At 47.1% G+C, this 23,498-nt stretch overlaps 1 protein-coding gene across 1 annotated transcript in view; it reads left to right on the top strand.

Annotated features, from left to right (window-relative positions):
- The window catches only part of LOC126539819 (uncharacterized), a 53,149-nt gene that overhangs the window by 24,070 nt on the left and 5,581 nt on the right, over positions 1-23,498 (top strand). The window contains exons 3-4 of the mRNA XM_050186645.2: positions 9,594-9,861; positions 19,944-20,061. Coding sequence (XP_050042602.2) covers positions 9,594-9,861; positions 19,944-20,061 — 386 coding nt within the window. The remainder of the gene's footprint in view (positions 1-9,593; positions 9,862-19,943; positions 20,062-23,498) is intronic.

Here is a 23,498-nt window from a genome sequence, read left to right on the forward strand (position 1 = left end):
AGGCGGTTGTTTCCTCGAAGTAAGGCGTACAATCAGGACTCGATGGCAGCCACAGGTCAGTGGGACGCCTCGCATTGTGTGCTCATGAGAAGACTACAAATGAAGTTATGCAGGGTGACATGGGCTGGACAAGCTTTGAAGGGAGGGAAGCAAAGTAAGATTGATTATGAAGAACGAGTGAGGAGTATGGAATAAAGTAAATGGGCTGGGAGACTGTCCCAGGTATTTGTACAGGAAAAACATTGATTCACAGTGGATGAAAAGAACCCTAGGAAGCTTACCAGCAAGTATATGCAGTCGGCATGGTGAGCAACACAGAAGCAAAGAACGTCAGGTGGAAGTCAGAGAGGCTGAGATTATGCCATGGGTGGCGGCAATGGAAAAGAAACCTGCCATGAGTAACTACTTAAGAGGAAAAAACGAAATGCGGAAAGAAGTAATCTACAATAGCTCAAAGGGAAGCTCGTTACTTTTCGAAGCGAGGTCACGATGCCCTAGAACACCCACTTATAAAGCGAGATACAAACAGAGAGAAGAAGCATGTGCTTGCTGCGGTAAAGCTAGGGATGCGATGGAGCATGCTTTATTAGAATACGAATATATCAGCCCAGCGGTCAATTTAGGTGCCTCTGGCCTCCTTGAAGCCCTTGGGTTCAGGCAGAGCAGAGGGAAGCTAAACATCTCCGCAATAGTGATTAGTAAGAGGGATTGCAAGATTGCTGGAAGAAAAGTAGGGAAACGACCAACAACGGAGGCTTACGGAAAGCAAAGTTCCAAGTAGGGGTTCAGAAAGCTTTGTGATGAGAATTCACGGTGGGTTTTTTATTTACTTTTCTTTTTTTACCATAGTGTTACGCACGAACCGTTTACCTAAATATACAAGCCACCTCAAGGGAAACGGTTGGCGTTTATTCCAGGAGTGGTCCAAAGGTAGCCCGCCGAACGTCGTCGTCCTCTTTCTCCACCCCCCGTCCTTCTTTGTCATTCGCTCTCCTTCTGCCGTTTGTCACGAGAGCTCGTGACATTTCCTCATTGGCAGACGAAGCCCACCGGGCAAGTCAATCAGTCGCTCGTTAATTGTAAGGCTTCAGGCGGGCAATGTGCGTGACTTGGGCTTTGGTCGAGTGTCGTCCACTGTTTGTGAGGCGTGCAATGCGATAGTTGGCCTCGCTAAGGCGTTCATGTATAATGTAAGGTCCAACATAGTGTGCCAAGAAATTCTGGCAGAAGCCGCGCTTCCGTAATGGCGTCCAGAGCCAGGCAAGGTCACCAGGATCGATATATACATGCAGGCGACGGCCGTCGTAGCGGATCTTTGATCGGTCTCGCGAAGCGAGGGTGCGTAGCCGAGCAAGGCGTCGCGCTTCTGCTCGACAGAGGATCTTGGTAATAGAGTCATCGTCATGAGCGAAGTAAGGAAACATGGTGTCGAGCGTGTAGCGAAGTGGCCGAGCATAAAGCAGAAAGAACGCTTAGTAACCGGTGGTCTCATATCTTGCGGTGTTTATTGGATAGGCGACAAAAGGCAAGACACTGTCCGAGTTCTTATGTGCGAACTCGATATACATTAATAGCATGTTGACAAGCGTTCTGTTTGTACGTTTAACTAGACCATTGATTTGTGGATGTTATGGCGTCGAATGTCGGAAGCTAGCTGAATACAAACGAAGGGTCTCTTCAACTGAGGTAAATTGTCTCCCACGATAGCCGATTATAATTCGAGGACGCCCGTGTCGGCGAATGATGGAATAGGAAAAGGCAGACTTCTGCTGCTGTTGCCGATGGCAGCGCTGCCGTCTCACAATAACTGGTCAGGTGGTCTACACCCACAATAATCCAACGATTGCCGTTGGAGGATCGCGGGAAGGGGCCCAGGAGATCTATACCAACTTGTTCGAAATGGGCGCTGGAAGGCGTAACTGGTTCAAGTCGACCATGCGGTGTGCTTGGAGGTCGCTTGTAACGCTGGCGTTCGGTGCAGCTGGCGACGTACCGTTCGGTATCGCGATACATCTTGGGCCAGTAAAAGCACTCTCGAGCACGGTAGAGCGTTCTTGTAGAGCCAAGATGGCCAGAGGTTGGATCATCCTGGATAGCGCATAGTTCTTCACTGCGGAGGCTCTTGGGGACAACCAAAAGGTAGCGCGCGCCAGTGGTCAAGTAGCTCTTCTTATACAGGACGCCGTCACGCTGGCGAAAGCGGCTATTTCCTGAAGGCTCGCGTGAGGTCGCGAAGAACGGCTGCAAACTGTCGTCGTCCTTCTGCTGTTCGGATATGAAGGTACCCATATCAGGAAATTCCGGAGATGTAAAGACGATGTATTGATCGAAGTTGTCAGCGTCGCATTCAGTCGTTGGAAGTCGTATCCGAGAGAGGAAATCAGCATCAGCGTGTCGTCGGCTGCTCTTGTACGAAACAACAAAATCGCACTCTTGTAGACGTGGAGCACCAAGTGCAAGTGAACCAGAAGGGTCCCGAAGATTCACGAGAGAGCACAGTGAGTGATGATCCGTGACCACCATGAAGGGGCGCCCGTACAGGCAAGAACGAAATAGTTGCACCGCGAAGATGACCGCCAAGCACTCTTACTCGGTCACTGTATAATTACGCTCGGAGCGACTCATGGAGCTCTAGCGTACGACATCACGTGTTCACTTCCGTCGATGCGCTGAACAAGCACAGCGCCGATGCCAACACCACTCGCGTCGGTGGGAAACACTGTAGATTCTGAGGGATCGAGGTGGCGAAGAACAAGCTGTGATGTAAAGAGGAACTTTAATTGGCGAAATGAGTCACACTCTGTTGCCCACTCAAAAGGAACGCCTTTCTGGAGAAGGCATGTAAGAGGATGGACCACGTCAGCAAATCTAGGAATGAATCGGCGAAAGTAGGAGCATAAGCCTAAAAAGCTTTGTAGCTGCTTCCCACCGTGAGGCTCCTTAAATGCCTGTACAGCCGCAGTCTTTTGTGGATCTGCTCGTATGCCTTCCTTATCGACCGGATATCCCAGCACAAGAGCTTGTCGTTCACCAAAATAGCACTTCTTCGAATTCAGGACAAGGCCGGCTTTCTCCAAGCAGTTCAGCACCAACTCCAGGAACTTGTTATGCTCACTAAATGTTCGCCCGAAGATCGCAACGTCGTCCAGGTAGCACATTTCCCATTTCAAGCCGCGCAGTATGGTGTCCATGAACTTTTTGAACTTTGCGGGAGCGTTGCACAGTTGGAATGGCGTGACGTTCAATTCAAATAAGCCGTCGGGCGTTACAAATGCTGTTTTTCCTTATCATCACTGTGCATGGCAATTTGCCAGTAACCTGACCGCAGATCGACAGAACAGAAATAAGAGGTCACAAAAAGGCAATTGATCGCGTCGTAAATTCGGGGGAGTGGGTACACGTCTTTTTCAGTAATGGCGTTCAGGCGTCGATAATCAACACAGAATTGCAACGTACCGTCTTTCTTTTTCACCAATATCATTGGTGCTGCCCAAGGGCTAGATTATTATTGGATGACACCTTTGCTTAGCATTTCTTCGACTTGATGTCTGATTATCTTGCGCTCTGCGGGCGACACACGATAGGGTTTTTGTCGAATTGGTTGAGCAGACCGTGTGTTGATGCGGTGACGAGTTCTAGAAGCAGGGATTGATGTCGGGCTGTCGTTCTACGCGAAGTCGAATGCTGAGGAATGTTTTGCAAGGAGGGCTACCAACGTCTCACGCTTACGGTCACTGAGTGATTTAGCAACCATGCAAAGGATCTTTGAATTCACAGAGCGCATGTTACCGTCTTCTCCTGTGTCCGCATATTCTGTAAGCACTGCCATGGGTATCGGCGAGTCTTCTTGAAGTGCGGCAAGCTTTAAGCCTTGAGGCAGCACCGTTGCTTCAGTAGAACAATTTATAACCCACAGCCCTATGCATCCATTCAGCACCAATAACATGCAATGCGGAACCAACACATTTTTCTTTAGGCAGTTCACATGTACAGAATCCCCTGCGGCATCAAATGGATTGCAAGTTGAACAAACAGAAACACGGATCGTGGATAAAGCGGGCACAACTGTATCCTCGGAAACAGAAAGCACACTTTCTTGGCCAGAGTCGTGACGTTAGCTAGCTTTCCAAATTTCGGTGTAATTCAACGAGTCTCCAGTGTTTCGAAGGTACGGCAGTGCCGTATCACGTCTGATACGGCTGCAAGTTGTCTTTTCCAATGAGGAAGTTATATACGTCTTCCGCGATTCCCATTAAAGGGTGTCTCACCTGAGCTTCTTCTGATATTCGAGGATTTACGGTCTTGAACAAATTTACAGCTTCCTCGATGAATGTGGTGCATGTCTCTCCGGGGACCTGAGCCCTCTGAGCTAACTTTAATTCCGCTCGTTTCTTGTTAGCATCCGAATCGCCAAAACAATTCTTGATCTCCTCAACGAAACAGGCCCAGGTAGTTAGTCCGTCCGCATGGTTGTCATACCAGACCATCGCCGTGTCGGTCAAAAAGAAAGCAACGTTCCTCAGTTGGGAGGCAGCATTTCAGTGACTGTACTGGCTTACCCGCTCATAATGCGTGAGCCACTCATCGCCATCTTCCCCTGCCTTTGCGGAGAACGTACGTGGCTCTAGGTAATGCTGAATCAGTGCTTATCCTGCCGATGCAGTACTAAAAGCATCTTCGTCTCGAGGCATGATGGTGGCCAAGGGCAAAAGACCGGCAAGATGGCGACTTCTACGAAGGCCTTGTACTGGCGGCTCCGTTGTCGGTAGTGTCTGTTACCCCGCACCTCCACCAAATGTTACGCGCGAACCCTTTACTTAAAAATGCAAACCACGTCAAGGCAAGCGGTTGGAATTTTTCTCGGAGCGGTCCAAAGGTAGCCCGCCGAACGTCGTCGTCCTCTTTCTCCACCCCCGTCATTCTTTGTCATTCGCGCTCCTTCTGTCCTTTGTCACGAGAGCTCGTGACAAAAGGTAGGACATAAGGCAACGTAATAGCAAGAGCTTGGTGCCGCAACCCACCGCCCCCTTCCAAAGGGGACGCTCATAACATCCATCCATCCATCCATCCATCCATCCATCCATCCATCCATCCATCCATCCATCCATCCATCCATCCATCCATCCAGTGACGCGATAAACTCGTTTGGACCTTTGCCCCGCGTCGAATGTTCACAATGCCCTCTGGAGCTTTCTGGGTGTGAACACATTAGCCTCTTGTCAGCTGTAATTATCCATGACCCCTCGCAAAAGCACTGGAGGAACTTCAGCGCTTACCTTTTCACTAATGTGCAAGTCCAGAGGGAAGCTACATGTAATGATAGAGAGGAGGGGGGAAGGAGATAGAGAACGGGTGGAACTGACGGAGTCGCGAAACGATTGACTAACAGCCTTGCCACTTTTCGCTCGCAGTTCCCATACAAGGAGGGATGGGAAAAGGTGTCGTGAGAAGGCAAGGAAACGCTACTACAATAGCCACTAGAATGGTTACGGGCAAGCGGTGCAAATTTAATTTCAAGGTGTACTACGCTACTTTTCTGCTATTTTTGAAAAATAAACGCTACGCCTAATTCTCAAGCGTGCAACTTACGCATGGCGTGCAGAAGCAGGGCCTCATTAAAGTGAACCGTAGGGTCTAGGCAGCACCACTGAAGTGGTTGACCGTCAAATCAACACTTCTATGCCCGCCGCGAAAGCTTTGCAGCCATGGCATTGGTCGAGGTCGCGGGTATAATCCCCACCTTGGCAGCTACGGGGGCGAAATAAAAAACACTCGTACACTTAGATTTAGGGACATGTTAAAGAACATCAAGGTGTCGAAATTAACCCGGAGTCCGCCACTATGGCGTGCCTCATAATCCTGTTGTAGTTATGAAACGTACACCCAACAATATGTTCGGCCCTTTCAGAGGTTATGAAATATGGCGCAGGATAACGCCTCAGGCAAACACCTCCCCCTGTGTGTTCTGTTTACTACGCTGACAAACAACAGTGGCGTACGAAAGGCAACGTTTAACAACAACTCACTGCTCTCGTATTGCCTTAAACTCTGAAGAAATTAAGCATTCGCCGTCAACATCACCGCTCACTGTAGTGAATCAAAGCAAGCAGCACAAGAACATTCCCTTGCGTTGATTGCCCCAGTACGTGGGATTTGCATGATTTTTTATTTCCTCAACTCCAAGTGGCTTGCTAATATTCATTCTATTTTCAAAGTTGCGCTGGGCACTAACTCAAATATATCACAAAATGTATTTCACATACGCCCGGCTGTTCTTTAGAGGAAGGTAGGAAACTGTCATAAAATCGCATTCTGAGAAAAATTACAATAGAGCGCTTGTAGAAAAAAAAATTGAAGCGCAAGCTAGGAGGCCAAAGAAGAAGAGGTTGCGGGGGGCAATTTCTGTTCTTATTCTTGCTTTTGTGCCAAACAAATCGAAGCCGTATCGGTTCGTGTGTCTTTCTGGTGCTTCCGAAACAGTGCTGTGAGACTGCTAGATTTATCAAAATATCCTCAGGATTACACTCTTTTAGTGTGTGGTCAGCCTTGCTGTAGCCTTTCTCTTTTTTTCTTCTATCCTTCCTTTCTTGCTCTCCTTCGGCTCTCAGTTTGAAATCTCTTTTTCTACCTATCACGAGTCCACTGATAGAGTGCAGAGAGAAACATAAAAGAGTCAAGCAGTGACCCGTACGTCCTTTAGCACCTCTGCGCAGTAGAAGTTGCAGTAAAACTTATGCTTTCGCGACATCCTTTGCGTTTTATCATGACCAACGCCAAAAAAGGCACGAGATAGGACCTTGATGAGCGCGAAGTATTGTACGAAGAGGCTGCGCCAGTAAGAACAAACAAAAGAGCAGCGGACGAGATCCACAGAACCTCCCCCCCCCCCCCCCCCAATAATGGTACGATGCACTACATAAAACAGAAAATCTCAATATCGAAAACCAAAACTTGTGTTGAGCACAAGTTGATTTCATGCCATGAACGCTTCAGAATAAATGAAGTACCAATGACGGGGACGCCCACTTTCCGGTCTATCGGACAATGAAAATAATTTCAATGAGCATTTTAAAGTCACACATCCCAAAGTGATATGCATTTTTTAAAAGCTGAGGACATGGGTACTATGGAAAGAACGCAAAATATTAAAATTGATCATTTGGACCGAAGAAGAAGTCGGGTAAGCAGATGGATATGAACTGAAAGTTATTATGCGAACGGGCATACGGTTCTGAAGGTAGTCCAAGGATGTCAGGGGCGCTAAGTCAGTGCTTTCTCATGATAATAAACGGTAATTAAGGGGACGGTACAGAAAAGCGTTGTAGAGAGAGATCAAGATGTGCTGTTCAAAATTAAGAGTGAGCCTTGATTAGCACGCATAACTCAAATGCAATTTTGCGAGTCAGTCTTCTGGTGTGAACAATAAATTTCAAATGTAGGTCCGATTTTAGGCAACATGACCAGGCGATAAGATGAAGCCTTAAGAGCAGCTCACTTGTGTTGTCTGCTTTAGATACGAGTGAAAAAGCATGCATTTTGCTTTCGCCACTTTTACTTCGAGACAATTATTACGGCACCGTGTACAATGTTTCGAATGTCCACGTTCGGTATTGCTGTAAGGTTAATTAAGATATTATGATATAAATAAAGTGTCTTGTCATCGGAGAAAAAAATGCAATAGCAGTGGCTGATACAAGTAGGTAAATCTATTACATGCAGTGGAAAAAACACCTGACCGAATGTAGACCTCTGAATAATTGCTACCGGAAACGATAAGCTATCTGCATATTTGACTACGTGTGCAAGTTCGATTAAGCAGTTGCGTAGAAGCCTTCCAATTCCTAATCATTCTAGTTTTTAAAAAGCGTGTGTAATCCTGCCAAATATACTTTCGCTAAATACACGAAAAAGCCTGCTGCCGAAAGCCCCTTGTCATTATACGTTTTTATTTCGTTCGTGAAGACTAGTAATGCAAGTTATGTTAAATAAGTGGGGCAAAAATCAAATTGCTTATGTGATGGAGCCTAACTTTCCAAGACAGTTTTTTATTCGATTTCCTAAGAATTTCTAAAATAATTTACTCAAGAACCGCTGTATAGCTTAGATCGACAAGAAACGAAATTATTATGCCGACCCTTTTTAAACATTGAAGCTGCCTTGGCCTTTTGAAGTTGTGGAATCACCCCTGTTTTACATGTTTTATTCTTGATCTTGTCGACAACATGTAATATGTCACGAGCTATAACCTTAGCAATAACTGGTTGAACATGATCTATACCTAGCCCCGTTTATTTAGCTTTAATACCTCGTGATAAACTTCATCTGGTGTGGTAGCAAAAAGACGAAAAAGACTGAAGCCGACATGTGGAGAAGAGTTAATGCTTGTCGAAGAGTTAAGAAGGAAAACTTTCAACTCGGTGCTTTTGCAAAGCACTTGGTTGGAATCTATTCTCCATGACGGCCCAGACTGCGAACGTCTATGCCGTAGAAAAGTTAAGAGATAAGATTGGGTATTCGTAAAAAGTTATACGTTTTCCGCCGGCAAATTAACTGTAATTTCCAACAATGAGCGACAATAAACGCGAAGAAATACTGTCACATTTCGTTATTGTAACTAGCTGTAATGAATGAACCAAGGGGAAGTCGCGCGCCCAAAGGCATCGGTTGGTCTGACGACGACGACGAGCTCACTACTGGTCTGCGCCGAATCTACGCTGTACCGTTTTCCTTCGATAAATTATATTTATGGTCGCCCATTTTGCGCCGCTGACTTGGTTTATTCGGACGGCAATTATACACGTAGGCTCTACGCCAGTAAGCGACGTCACCGTTAGCGCCGTCGTCTTCGTGTCGTCCCGTTGTCAACGGCACTTGAGTCGTTCGCTTGCGGTAGCTCAGAGGGTGTCTAAAGACGCGGAAGTGCCCTTTGGCTGGAAAAACAACCAAGCGAAGTGGAGGTAGTGCCAACTCTCCGCTCAGTCGACTCGGCGACGGATGCCAGCTGCAGCTGGCAATAGCTGGTCGTGCGCACGCATGCTGTACTGGTGTCGCCGCTGAGCTGCCGTGCGCATGCGCACTGGTCTGGAAGAAAACGACGAGCCAAGATTTCACTGGGCGCTGACTAATGCTATACACCATTCAGGTGCTTCTAAAGGGCATTATCATCACAAGAGACAACCGACCAGCAGCTCTGGCTATTGGACTTAACCAAACCATGGCGCACACACGTGCGCCTAATCAGACGCATAGTCCACCATCACTCCGGAAGAACGCCAACACACATATTGTCAGCACCCTCCTCGTTTCGCGAGCTTTATACGGCTTCAAAATGGAACGCGACTTCGCAAGACTTACATATTTGCTTGCACACCGCACAGCCTTTCGCTGTTATTTCAGTAGATAAAATTAACTTACATACAAATTTTATTGGAGGTCTACTCGACAGTTTCTGCTTCGGGACCTTCGCTATTGCTTCCTCGCTATCTTTTCTCGTGTATTTGTTTCTAATGTGATACTAATCAATGGACCGAAACAGAACCCACATTCTATGCGTAAAGTGGGATTTCTTTGACGCACGTCTTCCTCTTCGACAGGTCACTTTAGGGTTGTGGATCGAGTCGACTTGGAGGCAGCCGCGGCTCGGTCGAGCAGTGAACGAACGCCTCTTCGACACCGCGGCAGCACGGCGACGTTGCAGCGTGGCTGCGCGTGCCTGGGCTACTGGGCTCAGGGACTCTTGGCAGGGCTGGAGCTCTGGCAGACAGCGGCCACCTTGCAGGAGGGCGCCGAGCTGGAGCCGCCAGTGCTCAGCATTCTCGCCTACCTGCTGGGCACCGTGGGCCTCGTCTCAACGCTGGACAGGTGCGGCAAGGAATTAGTGACCCATACGCGGCCAGCACTTGTCCTCGGCTCTACGCTTCTTAGAAGCGCCGGATAGTGCCACGGTCCAACGGCTCGTTTCCTGTTTTTTTTCCCCTAGCACCATGCAGTTTGCTAGGCTATCGGTAAAAATGTTTCGCGTGTCCTGAACACAAGCGGAAATTGTGAGCTCCGAGTGACGCCGAAAGATTCAAGCACACCGCTACATTCGTATTCTGCCACCTCTGTTATCATAGACGCGTACGATGGCTCATTACATAACAACTATAAAAATTTGGAGGACGCTTATGATTCGTTTTTAAGAGTGAAACGCGACAGCACTCAAACATCCCCGAGTGCCCCTCACGCTTCCCGGCAACTGCAGCGTATGTAACCGTAACGGTTACCGGGAAGCGCTCGCGGCGAACGCTATGCACGAAGGCGGGCTTTCTGGTCGAAACGCGGCCTCTTGCGTGAGCCTCGCTGGATGGATGGATGGATGTTATGAGCGTCCCCTTTGAAACGGGGCGGTGGGTTGCGCCACCAAGCTCTTGCTACTATACTGCCTAATATCCTACCTAGGTTAAACAATGAAAAAAGGAGAAAAAAATCACTATGAACTACCACGCCCAAATTTTCTGATCCCCTATTGCGAACTGTGCTTTTGTACGTCTCCGTCTTTTGTCGTTTCCCTACTTTTCTTCCACCAATCCTCCAATCGCCTCTTACAAATGCCTATTGCGCACATGTTTGCTTTACCACTGCTCCCGGTGAACCCAAGGGCTTCAAGGAGGCCAGTGGTGCCTAAATCGACCGCTGGGTAGACGTCTTCACATTCTAATAAAACATGTTCCATAGTTTCCCTAGCTTTAACGCAGCAAGCACATGCTTCTTCTTCCATCTTATATACCGCTTTGTAAGTGCGTGTTCGAAGGCATCCCGATCTCGCTTCGAAAATTAATGCGCTTCCCTTTGAGTTATCATAAATGGTTTCTTTCCTGATTTCGTTTTTTCCTATTAAGTAGTTACTCATGGCAGGTTTCTTTTCCATTGCCACCACCCATTAGATTAATTCAGCCTCTCTGACTTTCCGCTTGACCTTCTTTGTTGCTGTGTTGCCCACCCTACAGGCCGCATAGTTGCTGGTAAGCTTCCTAGTTCTTTTCCTCCACTGTGAATCAATGTTTTGCCTGTACAGATACCTGAACACTCTCCCAGCCCATTCACTTTCTTCCATATTCCTCAACCGTTCTTCATACTCAATTTTACTGCGAGCTTCCCTCACTTCAAAACTAGTCCAGCCCATATCACCCTGCACAGCTTCATTTGTAGTCTTCCCGTGAGCGCCCAATGCGAGGCGACCCACTGACCTTTGTTTCCCGTCGAGTCCTGATTGTACCCCTGATTTATAGCAAACAACCGCATTTCCAAAAGTAAGTCCTGGAACCATTACACCTTTCCAGATACCTCGGAGGACCTCGTACCTATTGTATCCCCATAGCGCTCTGTGCTTCATTATGGCTGCATTTCTCTTCCCCTTTACTGTTATGGTTTTTTTCCTGTATTTCCATATATCCATTGCCTTCGTTTATCCATATACCAAGGTATTTATATTCTGTTACCCGAGGTATTTCTTGGCCCTGTATCTCCACTGTCTGTTCACTGTTTTCATTGAATACCATAACACCTGATTTTCTAACACTAAATTTCAAACCTAAATTGTTGCCTTCCTGTCCACAGATATTAGCCAGACGTTGCAAATCACTTTGCTTGTTAGCTCCCCTCGCTGCGGCGGAGGCGAGCGCCATCTGGAAGTGTTTCAAGGACACGGGCGCGCCGCTCCGTGGCTTCCGAGATATTCGCGCGCCGGCGCGCGCAAATGGCGAACTCCGTGATCGGTCTACGGATGACAGAAACGCTAGAAAAGAGATTTGTTTGAGTTATCGCGAAATAGAATTACCGTATTTACTGGATTCTAAGCACCTCCTTTTTTTCACGATCGGGATGCCCAAAGTGAGGAGGGGGGGTGCTTAGATTCGAAAAACCTAGAATGACTCCCCCCTTTCTTTTTTCTCTACGACATCACCACGAGACGGGTGCGAGAAATAACATTTTATTTTGCAAACATTCAAAAGAAAAATCAGCGCAGACAGTGAACCAACCGCTTGTGTAGGATTCCCAGTCACTATCACTGCCACTCGAGTTCATCACACCGCTTGAACCGCTGCTCGCGGTATCCCACAGCAGGTCGTCTTCCGTTCCGTCGAAGTTGTTTGTGATCGAGCACTTCTTAAATCATTTGACCACAACGTCCACTTGGACCCTCTTCCACACGTCCGAAATCCACTTTGCGATGGTTGATGGGGACGCTTTCTACAGCTTTCCCGTCGGCGTCTTCTTCCCGTAAGGGTTTCGCATCCGCTCTTCGTACTCCTGTCGGAGATTGGCTTTGAAGTGCTTGTTGACTGAAACGTCGAGGGGTTGGAGCACTGGCGTCATGCCACCCGGGATCACAACCAAGTCGCTATTGATGTTACGAAGCTTTGTCTTTAATTCCGGGGTCAGATGGCCGCGAAACGCGTCCAACAGAAGCATCGACCGCGTGCCTCCAGGTCCATCGAGCAATGATTCCAGAGTGAGCAAGCTTGTTTGACGGCCTTGGCTGCGCGCTCTTCCTAACAAATAGGGGGGTGCTTCGATTCGCATGCAAACTTCTTTCCAAACTGTTTCGCGAAAATAGAGGGGGGGTGCTTAGAATCGCGAAAATACGGTATGTTTTCTCGTATATTCAAATTACAATCCGACGCTATCATGTCTGTAGGTTGTGCCCAGGAAAAACAGGGGGAAGGCGGAAGATGGAAATTCAAGACGATGAGCAAAACGAGAACAAGGAGAAAGCGGGAGCCGAAGTTTCAACAAGTCGACTTGTCTTCTTAAAGGTCCCCTGAAATGGTTCGGACAAATTTTGTAGACGCGTAGGGTACAGCTTAAGTAGAACATTCGCACCACAATTTAAGTGAAGCGTTACGTATTAATGGAGCTACAAGCGATTAGAAGTTACCCTCCTCCCTAGCCATGCTTTTCCTCCTCAACTCCTTCGCCGAGCGATCGGGGCTAAGCTCCGCCTTCACTGGTTCTGCTTCACGATGCGACGTCACATCGTCCACTTCCGGTTGTTTTGGAGCCCGCCCCGCCCGCGCGAAACCTCTCCGCTAGCCGCTTGGCCGTCGACCACAAGCGAGAGCAATCGAAGCAGCGTGCGTTGCGAGCATTCTGTCGTAACGCCGAACGTGTCTGGTATTCCGGTAATCACACACTAGCAGAACGTTTCGACGGAACGGAACGTTTCGTAGACGTTCGTGAGCTGCCTGATCGGTCTCCACGGTCCAGCTACCCGTTGGCGCAGAGCTTAACCAGCCATAGAAAGCGCTAATATTGCTCTAACCAAGTGTAAAACATTTTAAACATTTATAAAACAACGCGTGGATGATTACACTCCTGCGAAATATACACACCAGCAGCAAAGAATACACTTCGCTACTGCTACTGCGTATGGTTGAGCTCTGTGCCACCAGGTGGCTGCACCGCGTGCAGACGATTCACATTTGCGCTTCTGCTCCTCCCGTGAAACGACGCGGTCAAATGGTCAGGCCCTGTCCCTTTGCGCTTGCGTTTGCCCTAATACCGGACTCGCGAAACGCTATTGCGTTTGTAATCTTCCGGTGTAAAGTGACGGCCACAACCACGCAAATTCTCGCGCCGATCGGATAGCGGCAGTCCGATGCGCAGCAACCAGTTCGCTCGTATGCTGCCTCGAAGAGGGACACGATGTCGCAGCTTGACATATTGCCAGTGACTACGTTTGCAGTCCACAAGACAACAAAGTCGAATCATAGTGCTCGCGAAAACACTGAGACCGACTCTGACTGCGGAGCTCTGGTCAAAATGGAGTACGTTGTAACACAAGCAGACGACACTTCCTGTGTGCCGGAAGTGCTTAAGTGTACTGAAAAATTGTTCTTGTGCATTTTCTTTATGTTACTTTCTTTTTATAAAAACAAATGAACTAACATTCCAACTATTACGAAGATCATTTGTTTACCATAAAGTTGGAAAAATTATCGATCACGCGCCCTGGTCAGCCAATGGGATAGCTCGCCCCACTGACGTCATATGGGCGATTTCCGTCATATGGGTAGGGGCGGCTTAAAATTCCGCCGAGCAGCGTGCTGCGATCGGCAGCGATATGCATTTTTAAAACCTTATAATAAATTACACGCTTTACGCGGAGCACTTAGATGTGTCAATTAATGATCAGAAAGACCTACTCTAAGCACTCAGTACGTTTGTAGAAAATCGTCAAAATCGTTTCAGAGTCCCTTTAAAGGCGACATATGCTTTCTTCCGCACAGTATATTACGTTTCTTCTAAAGGGGAGATAAAGGGGACAATAAATAAAAGGAAAAAGGAAAGAAAGACGATAAAAAGACGAAAGAAAATAAATAAAACAAGAAAGAGAAGAAAAAGAAGAAAAAGAAGAAGCGTTTGGTTACTTAGTATTTTGTTTTATTCTTTTTTCTCTTTTTCTTTCTTTTTTCTTTCGCTTATTTCTTCGCCTTTCTTTCCGCTTTTTCTCCTTTTACTTATTTAATTCATTTCAGTATTTTCTTTTCTATTTTTTTACGAGCAGCGGTTTCTTCCGCTCCATCTATTATAGTCCTTAATGTTATCGGGATCCTAATGCTATTATTATGGTACTTAATGCTACTAGTATGGCCCCTAATACCATTAGGCCTCTTATGCTATCGCTTTCAACATCTCAGAGTGGTTAGCAGCCGCTTGATGTTTCCTCTGATATTTTTCGACGTGCCAATCATGAAATGCTCCTCCGCGGTGCGTACGTACACGGCTGCAAAAACGGAGAGTGTGTGGTCGATTCGTTCTCCCACTTATTCGGTCCTGCGTGTTTCCGTTTGTATTCCCGTAAATTCTATTGAGGGATCGATGCATCTCTCCTTTGTCTCGCTTACTTTCCGTGAGCGCGGCGGAAACAGGGTCGGCAATTCCTTCTATGCGCGAAGTGTAAAAACCATGTCTCACTGCTCGCAGACGGCATTGCTGTAGCTTAAATAAGGTATCGCATTCCTGATTTGCCAGCGTATGGGTTTGAAGCGTTCCCGGTATGGTAAAGGGCCCGTTCCACCATTTCTTCCTCCTCGTTAGCTCTGCAGAGTAGAAGGGCACTGAGATTTTTTTACAACGTCATCGCGGCATGTACAGATTAACGCCTGCTTCATTTCCACCGCGGGTCGATCCGGCGTTGCACTATCTTCGGGATCGTCCCACGTATGGGGCGTTTCCTGCTTACCACGCCAACGACACGAAAATTTCCTTGGACGGTAGAGGTATACAGCTGCGCTGTAAAAATGGACGAGATTGTCTGTTTGTAAGCCTACATACCTGGAAATTCGTTTATGCAGATCTCGCAAGCGTATTCGGGGAACCTAACGCTTGAATAGACGTTAGCCCTGTACACTCCATAACATTACAAATGTTTAAAGTGACACTAAAGCGAAACAATAAATCAGTTTAGACTAATGAAGCATTGTTTGAGAACCCTGCAGGCAGTCATTTCAAAAAAATAGTTTGATTATTAGATGAGAAAACGAAGGTCCAAGTATCAGTATTTGAATTTCGCGCCGGAACCCCAGCGCCGGTACGTCAGCGTGACGTCAGGAATTCCAAGTATGTTTTCGCATTTGGGCCGCGTTGGCTGAATAAAGGTTCCCGAAACTTGCCATGTTTAATAGTTGGTTCCTTTAGAACACAATGTAGTCAATCTGTGCCGCTATGTATAATTAGTAGGCCCTAAACGATGCCACCAAAATCCATGACTTCACAGCCCCCAGGTGCAGGAACTTATGTAGGCGTCTCCACCCGTATTTCGTTCTTGCGCTTTTTCTGGCTTACCCAACGTCTTATCGTTGTAAGAGCGGTGTTTTCGGTGTTGTACAATGGTAATTTACTGATGCAGAAGAAATCATTTTTCACTTTAGTGTCCCTTTAAGAATTCATCCGCAGCAACTTACGAGGCGCGCAGCCGAAGCGGGCTTTCTTTGATGATAATGCTGTAGGGCCCTCTGGGCTGGACTTCTCCGCGATAAGGTAGCCTCGCCGCCTACAGGGTTATCTGAATGAGCTATGTTGGAGGCTCGGTTGCTCGGATGCTCGACTTTCCAGGCTTGGAATGGCGACTGAGACCGGCAAAAGACGCCGAGAGCCAGTGGGGCTATACTAATCCAGGTACAACCAAATTAGGAATGCCTACTACGCTCCAACAAAAGGCCCTCCCTCACCAGAACAGGAATTGGCCTCCCTGGTGCAGTATTCGGCCACTACCTCCCAAATGACTCATTCGATCAACCAATGGCCTCAGTCCCCAGCAGTTGCGGAGGCCATGACCAAGACGGCAGCCAGACCTGTAGCACAGAAGAGGGTGCTAAGAATCTCTAGGCCCGGACAGGCTGCCAATGGAAACTGACCCTGTCAACCTTTAACACCCGAACTCTGTCGAGTGTTGCTAGCTTAGCAGGACCCTTTGAGGAACTATCAGACATAGCTTGGGATATTATTGGACTTAGTGAGATTAGAAGAACTAGTGAGGCTTATATAGTGCTGACTAAAGGCCATGTCCATTCTTACAGAGGTCTCCCAGATAAGAAGCAATACGGGGTAAGATTCCCCAATACATAAAGACGAAGCGGGCAACATTGACGAATTCCACAGCATTAATGAGAGGGTAGCAGTAGTCGTAATAAATCTTAATAAGAGGTATAGATTAAAGGTAGCGCAAGCCTACGCTCCAACATCCAGTCACGATAATGAGGAAGTAGATCAGACTTATGAAAATGTTGAATTAGCGATGACAAAAGTGCAAGCTCAGTATACTGTAGTAATGGGTGACTTCAATGCAAAAATGGTGACAAATCAGGCTGGCTAACAAGCAATTGGCAACTGCGGCATCTATTCTAGGAACACTATAGAGAGGAGAGATGTTGGTAGAACTCGTAGAAGGAATAAGCTCCGAATAATGAATACCTTGTTCAGGAAGCGTAGCAGCAGGAAGTGGACCTTTAAAAACCCTAATGGAGGAACAAGAAATTTCATACTTTCTGCCGATCCCAGCATAGTGTAGGATGTAGAAGTGTTAGGTAACATAAAGTGCAGTGATCATAGGTTAGTGAGGGCTAGGATTCACCTCAATTTGAAGAGAGAAAGGGTAAAATTGGTCAAGAAGAAACAGGCCAACCTAGACGCAGTAAGGGTTAAAGCAGACCAATTCAGGCTGGTACTTGCAAACAAATATGCAACCTTAGAACAGAAAGATGAAGCTGACATAGATGCAATAAATGAAACCGTAACTAGGCTGCCTTCAGAGGCAGCCATTCAAGTGGGAGGCAACGCTCCAAGGCAACCAGTAGGCAAGCTCTCCCAAGTAACAAAAGACATAATAAAGAAGCGATAAAGAATGACAGTGTCCAACTCAAAAGATCAGATAGAACTCGCGGAACTGCCAAAACTGATGAACAAGGAGAAGATACGGGATATTCGAAATTATAACGTAAGAAACACCGAGGAAGCAGTAAAATATTGAACGCAGCATGGAAACGGTGAGAAGGAAACTTGGTATAGGGCAAACGAAGATGTATGCACTGAAAAATAAGCAGGGGAATATCATCAGCAATCTCGAAGGTATAGTAAAATAGGAAGAATTCTATACAGATCTGTACAGTAACAGTGACAAAGGGAGCCACTATAAATCCATTCGAAGCAGTAATGAACAGCCCGCAGAGACTCTTTAACCAGCGATGAGGTTAGAAAGGCCTTCAAAGACATGAAAGGGGGGAAGATGGAAGAACAGTCGATTTATTCAAATATGGAGGATACAAAATGCTAGAAAACTGGCGGCTTGCTATACGAAGTGTCTATCGTTATCAACGATCCCAGAAAACTGAAAGAATGAAAACATTATACTAATCCACAAAAAGGGAGACCTTAAGGAATTGAAAAATTATAGACCCATTAGCTTACTCCCAGTATTATATAAAATATTTACCAAAATAATCTCCAACAGAATAAGGTCAACACTGGACTTTAGTCATCCAAGGGAAGAGACTGGCTTCAGGAAGGGATACTCTACAATGGATCTTATCCATGTCATGAATCAGGCAATCGAGAAATCCGAAAATACATTCAGCCTCTCTATATGGCATTCACAGATTACAAAAAGCCATTTGATTCAGTACAGATACAAGTAGTCATAGAGGCAATACGTAATCAAGGAGTATAGGCCGCATACGTAAACACTTTGGAAAATATCTACAGAGGTTCCAGAGCTACCTTAATTCTCCACAAGAAAAGTAGGAATATTCCTGTGAAGAAAGGAGTCAGGCAAGGAGGCCCAATCTCTCTAATGCTATTCGCTGCGTGCTTGGAAGAAGTATTAAAGCTATTAAACTTGGAAGGCTTAGGAGCAAAGACCGACGGCGTATATCTCAGCAACCTTCGATTTGCAAATGACATTGTAGTGTTCGGCAACACTGGGGATGAGTTACAAGAAAGGATTTAATACAATAGCAGAGACAGTGTAAGAGTGGGGTCGAACAGTAATGTGCAGAAGACAAAGATAATGATCAATAACCGGGCAATGAAACAAAAGTTCAGGATCGCCAGTAAGCCTCTAGAGTCTGTGAAGGAGTAGGTTTACCTAAGTCAACTAACTCACAGGGAACCCTGATCATGAGAAGGAAATTCACAGAAGAATAAAAATGGGTTGGAGCGCATACGGCAGACATTGACAGCTCCTGCCTGGAAGCTTACCATCATCATTGAAATGGAAGATGTGCAATCAGTGCATTTTACCGGTACTGACATATGGGGCAGAAACTTGGAGACTGACAAAAAAAGCTTGAAAGCAAGTTAAGCACTGCGCAAAGAGCGATGGATCGAAGAATGTTAGGCGTAATTTTAATAGACAGGAAGAGAGCGGTGTGGATCAGGGAGCAAATAGGGATATCGGATATTCGAATCGGCATTAAGAGAAAGAAATGGAGCTGGGCAGGTCATGTAAAGCATAGGTTGGATAACCAGTGGACCGTTAGGGTTACAGAATGGGTGCCAAGAGAAGGAAAGAGCAGTAGAGGACGGCAGAAGACTAGGTGCGGCGATGAAATTAGGAAATTCACGGGCGCTAGTTGGAATCGGTTGGAGCAGGACAGGGGATCGCTGGGAGAGGCCTGCGTCCTGCAGTGGACATCAAATATGCTGGTGATGATGATGATGTGGTCGATATAACCATCCTCTATGTTCTCTCAAGTGAGGCGCTTTACTGCTCTCTTCATTTATTTTCCCTTTCTTTCTTTCTTTCTTTCTTTCTTTTTCTCTTTTTTACAAGGTAAAATACACACATAAAATACAGTTACAAAAGGTACAATTTGCAAAAGGAGTTCCACGAATGCGAGCAAGGGGCAAGGCACCATCATTTACAAGCATTTGAAGCTAGCCATTTTTTACTTGGGAAATCTTGGGAAGTGCGACAACGTAGCGACTTGCGTGAGTTCTTTCCACAAATGAAGTCAGTGTTGCTGAGCACCCCCAGATAACTGCCGGTCAAGGGGATGCATTATTAAGAATGGAATTCCGCTTAGAGTTAGTTCTTTAGGATTATATTTACTTCCATTTGGTTATGTAACAATGTAAATTCATTCCTGCTTGGGCTAAGTAATGGCCTGCAGTATTCGGAAATAAAATAAATAAATTTTTGTACAAGTACATAAACAAGAATATATAATTATGACACCAATATATGTGCGAACACTTTTAGACGCGTATGTGTGCAGACATACTAATAATTGCTTCTTGGTTAGTTTTCTCTCTACGCTTTACGCACACAGAAGGTGAGATCGTTTACAACATCCTGAAGAATGGTCGCAGTGCAAGGCTTCTTTGACAGTTTCCCCCGATGCAGCGCTTAACTGGCCACACATTCTGCCTGCGAGATGACGACGCTCGCGCGACGCACGCAGGCTCGAGCAGCGCCGTCGACCGGCCACCTTGGCGGCGGCAGTGCTTTACGCCGCCTCGCTGCTGCTCCACTTGGCCATGCACCGGCTGGACTCCACTGCACCACCGGGATACCCGCAGGTGAGCGGCTTCTCGCTTGACGTGGTATTTGACGCTGCTGCGTCGCTCGGTTCAACTAAAAAATGTGGACGCAATAGAATCACCAACACATTGCTGCTCTATTCACGTCATATTTCTTTCTTTCTTTCTTTCGCTGACTCTCAATCATCTCCGTCTCAAATAGGGAGACTTGCGTATGCTAGATTCGAAGAATGAAGCTTTCATTAAACTATCACTCTCCCTACAATATAAAGTATGCAGAGAAACCCACATTTAAAGAAAAGAACGATCCAGATGCTGAAAATTTTTCAAAAAAAAATTACTCGCACTTTCGCCCGAAAGGCAAAGCGTGGATTGCGATAGCGAGTTAGTCGACAACTAGCTAGCTACTAAGTAAAATTAGTATTTTTAACGGCCGTGGAAGCTTGTAAACAGAGGCATACAAACTAAATTACCAACGATGGTGTCTCTCGCGCACAAGCAGACATCTCACTCGACGACCGCGGAAGCTTGCCGTCGAAACGCTGGAGTGAGGGAGCGCGGCAGCAGCAGCGAGCGAATTGACTTTCCTGCTGCGTCTAGCATCAACGTGAACTCACGAAAACACAGCGCGCGGCGGAGTGTGTCCCCATCGCAGTTGGCTTTCACGATACAGCGGCCGGGCCGGGCGCGCGCGTAGGGGGAGGCACAGTAGAAAGTGCCTCCCCCTACGCCTCCCTACTCAGGGTGGGCCTTGGCAGTGGCGTAGCTAGGTCGTCTGGCACCCGGGGCCCATAGGTCTTCCGTCACCCCCCTCCCCGGTTGTAGCCGGCGGAAAGAGGGGTGTCCTCAGAAGTATATGACACCCCCCCCACTGGCCCCTTGCACCCGGGGCCCACGGCCCCCCGGCCCCCCCTGTTGCTACGCCACTGGGCCTTGGGCCATACTCCCTCCTCCCCCCAGAGCCTTGCCCTCAACGAAACACGGTGCGCTTCGTCCCCGCTTTCCTCCTTTTCGTGTGCGGGGTTGAGCAGCGATCGCCGGCTCATCCTCGTACGCTTTCACTCTCACATACAGCGTACAGCATGCGGCGAAGATTTTATCGCCCTTTGACTTTATACAGAACGTCACGGCGACGGCGACGCCGGTGGCAGAAATGAGATTGGAGTGTTCATGTAATCGCTACCTCAATAGAAACACTTCAAATAGGAATCAAAATGGATCGAAACGGTCATATGAGGTAACGACTGAGTCACAGATGACTGCGCGAACAGGCACGAACACGAAAGGTAACAAACGATTCACATGCGTACGTATGTTTCCTCCCTTTTCGTTTTCATAAGCCCCACAGGTACAAATTTTTTTGAGCGTGTAAGTTTAAAAGTGTGGTTATACTAGCTGGTACACTATAATGCGCTAGGAAGGCGCATCGCATTAATGCGCCATGCGAGGGTAGATTTACGGGCGCGAGTCAACTTTCGCGGAGCATGTAAACGCAGGATCGTCGCATTAGGAATTATGGGAATGAATTAGCCACCAACATGGAGGCAGTCCCGGCTGCCCGCTTCGAATTGAATTTGGCGTTGCTTTTGTAAAATGCACTTCGTTCGCAGCAAATGATTGTGTAAACGGCTTTTGCTTAGTCTCAGGCCGCTTCGACGACAGAGTATTATGGATAACCTTGTGGTGTTTTCGAGATCGCTTCTCGTTTCCAACGAGTCGAAGCCTAACGAAAAAACATACGAGATGTCGGCGCTACCTATCGCTAGAGTCGGGAAATAGCCGCAACGGCGGCATATGGCCTCTCAGATCCGAAGATCTTGCTGGCCAAATAAAGCTGTAAAAAACGTGCACTGCTTAACATACGCTACACTATAGCGTATAGCGTACGCTATAAGTTGCGTACGCTAAACTAAAATTGTCTATTTCTCGGCACTCAGCCACCAACGTGCACTCGGCCCACCACCGGAAACCAGTTACACCGGAAGTCGGCTGCACTTCCCTTATACGACACCATGTTCTCGTGAAAGTTAGTGTTCCTATATGCTCCCGCAGGGAGCGGGAGCATATACAGGAACACTAGTGAAAGTTATAGTGAGAGAGCTTTAAATCAGGGGTACAAACTGGACTCGACGAGAACCAAAGGTCAGTGGGTCGCCTCCCATTGGGCGCTCACGGGAAGACTACAAATGAAGCTGTGCAGGGTGATATGGGCTGGACTAGCTTTGAAGTGAAGGAAGCTCGCAGTAAAATTGAGTATGAAGAACGGCTGAGGAATATGGAAGAAAGTGAATGCGCTGGGAGAGTGTTCAGGTATCTGTACAGGAAAAACATTGATTCACACTGGAGGAAAAGAACTAGGAAGCTTACGAGCAAATATGCGGCCTTTAGGGTAGGCAACACAGCAACAAAGAACGTCAAGCGGAAAGTCAGAGACGCTGAAATAATCTCATGGGTGGCGGCAATGGAAAAGAAACCTGCCATGAGTAACTATTTAGGAGGAAAAAACGAAATCAGGAAAGAAACCATTTATGATAACTCAAAGGGAAGCTCATTACATTTCGAAGCGAGATCGGGATGCCTTATAACACACACCTACAAAGCCAGATATAAGCAGGAAGAAGAAGCATGTGCTTGCGGCAGTAAAGCTAGGGAAACGACGAAGCATGTTTTATTAGAATGTGAAGACGCCTACCCAGTGGTCGATTTAGGCACCACTGGCCTCCTTGAAGCCCTTGGGTTCAGCGGGAGCAGTGGTAAAGCAAACATGTGCGCAATAGGCATTTGTAAGAGGCGATTGGAGGACTGGTGGAAGGAAAGTAGGGAAACGACAAAAGACGGAGACGTACAAAAGCACAGTTCGCAATAGGGAATCAGAAAATTTGGGCGTGGTAGTTCGTAGTGTTTTTTTTTTTATTGTTTAACTTAGGTAGGACATTAGGCAGTATAATAGCAAGAGCTTGGTGGCACAACCCACCGCCCCGTTCCAAAGGGGACGCTCATAACATCCATCCATTCAGTTAATGCGCTACATGTAAACGGCGTCGCGTCGCCTTTCCCAAATGCGCTTGGAAATGCGATGCGCCACTGTCGCATTCATGTAAACGGGGCTAGTGTAGCGCACGCTTAGCAGCGCACGTTTTTTTACATCCCGTTAAACGGCACGGACAAACTCACAGGCCCTATCCCCTTGCGCTTGCGTTTACGCGAATATCGGACTCGCGAAATGCTATTAAAAGGAAGGAAGGAAAGTAACTTTATTTTTCAAAAAGAAAAGTAGGCGAGCGCGATTAGGCCCTTAGCCCAGGGCTCCACTGGCACGAGCGGCTCCACTGGCGCGAGTGGTCCAGGAGAGCCACTTGGCTCTCCTTTCCATCGTCCGCAAGCCATGCCTCCCACTGCCTTTTTAACATAAATGGATGTGCAGTTATATATGGGCTAGTAATATGTGAAGGCCGTTCCAGGCACTCCCTTGTGAT

Source organism: Dermacentor andersoni, chromosome 2, assembly GCF_023375885.2.
Source record: "Dermacentor andersoni chromosome 2, qqDerAnde1_hic_scaffold, whole genome shotgun sequence".
In the NCBI taxonomy this organism is placed as follows: domain Eukaryota; kingdom Metazoa; phylum Arthropoda; class Arachnida; order Ixodida; family Ixodidae; genus Dermacentor; species Dermacentor andersoni.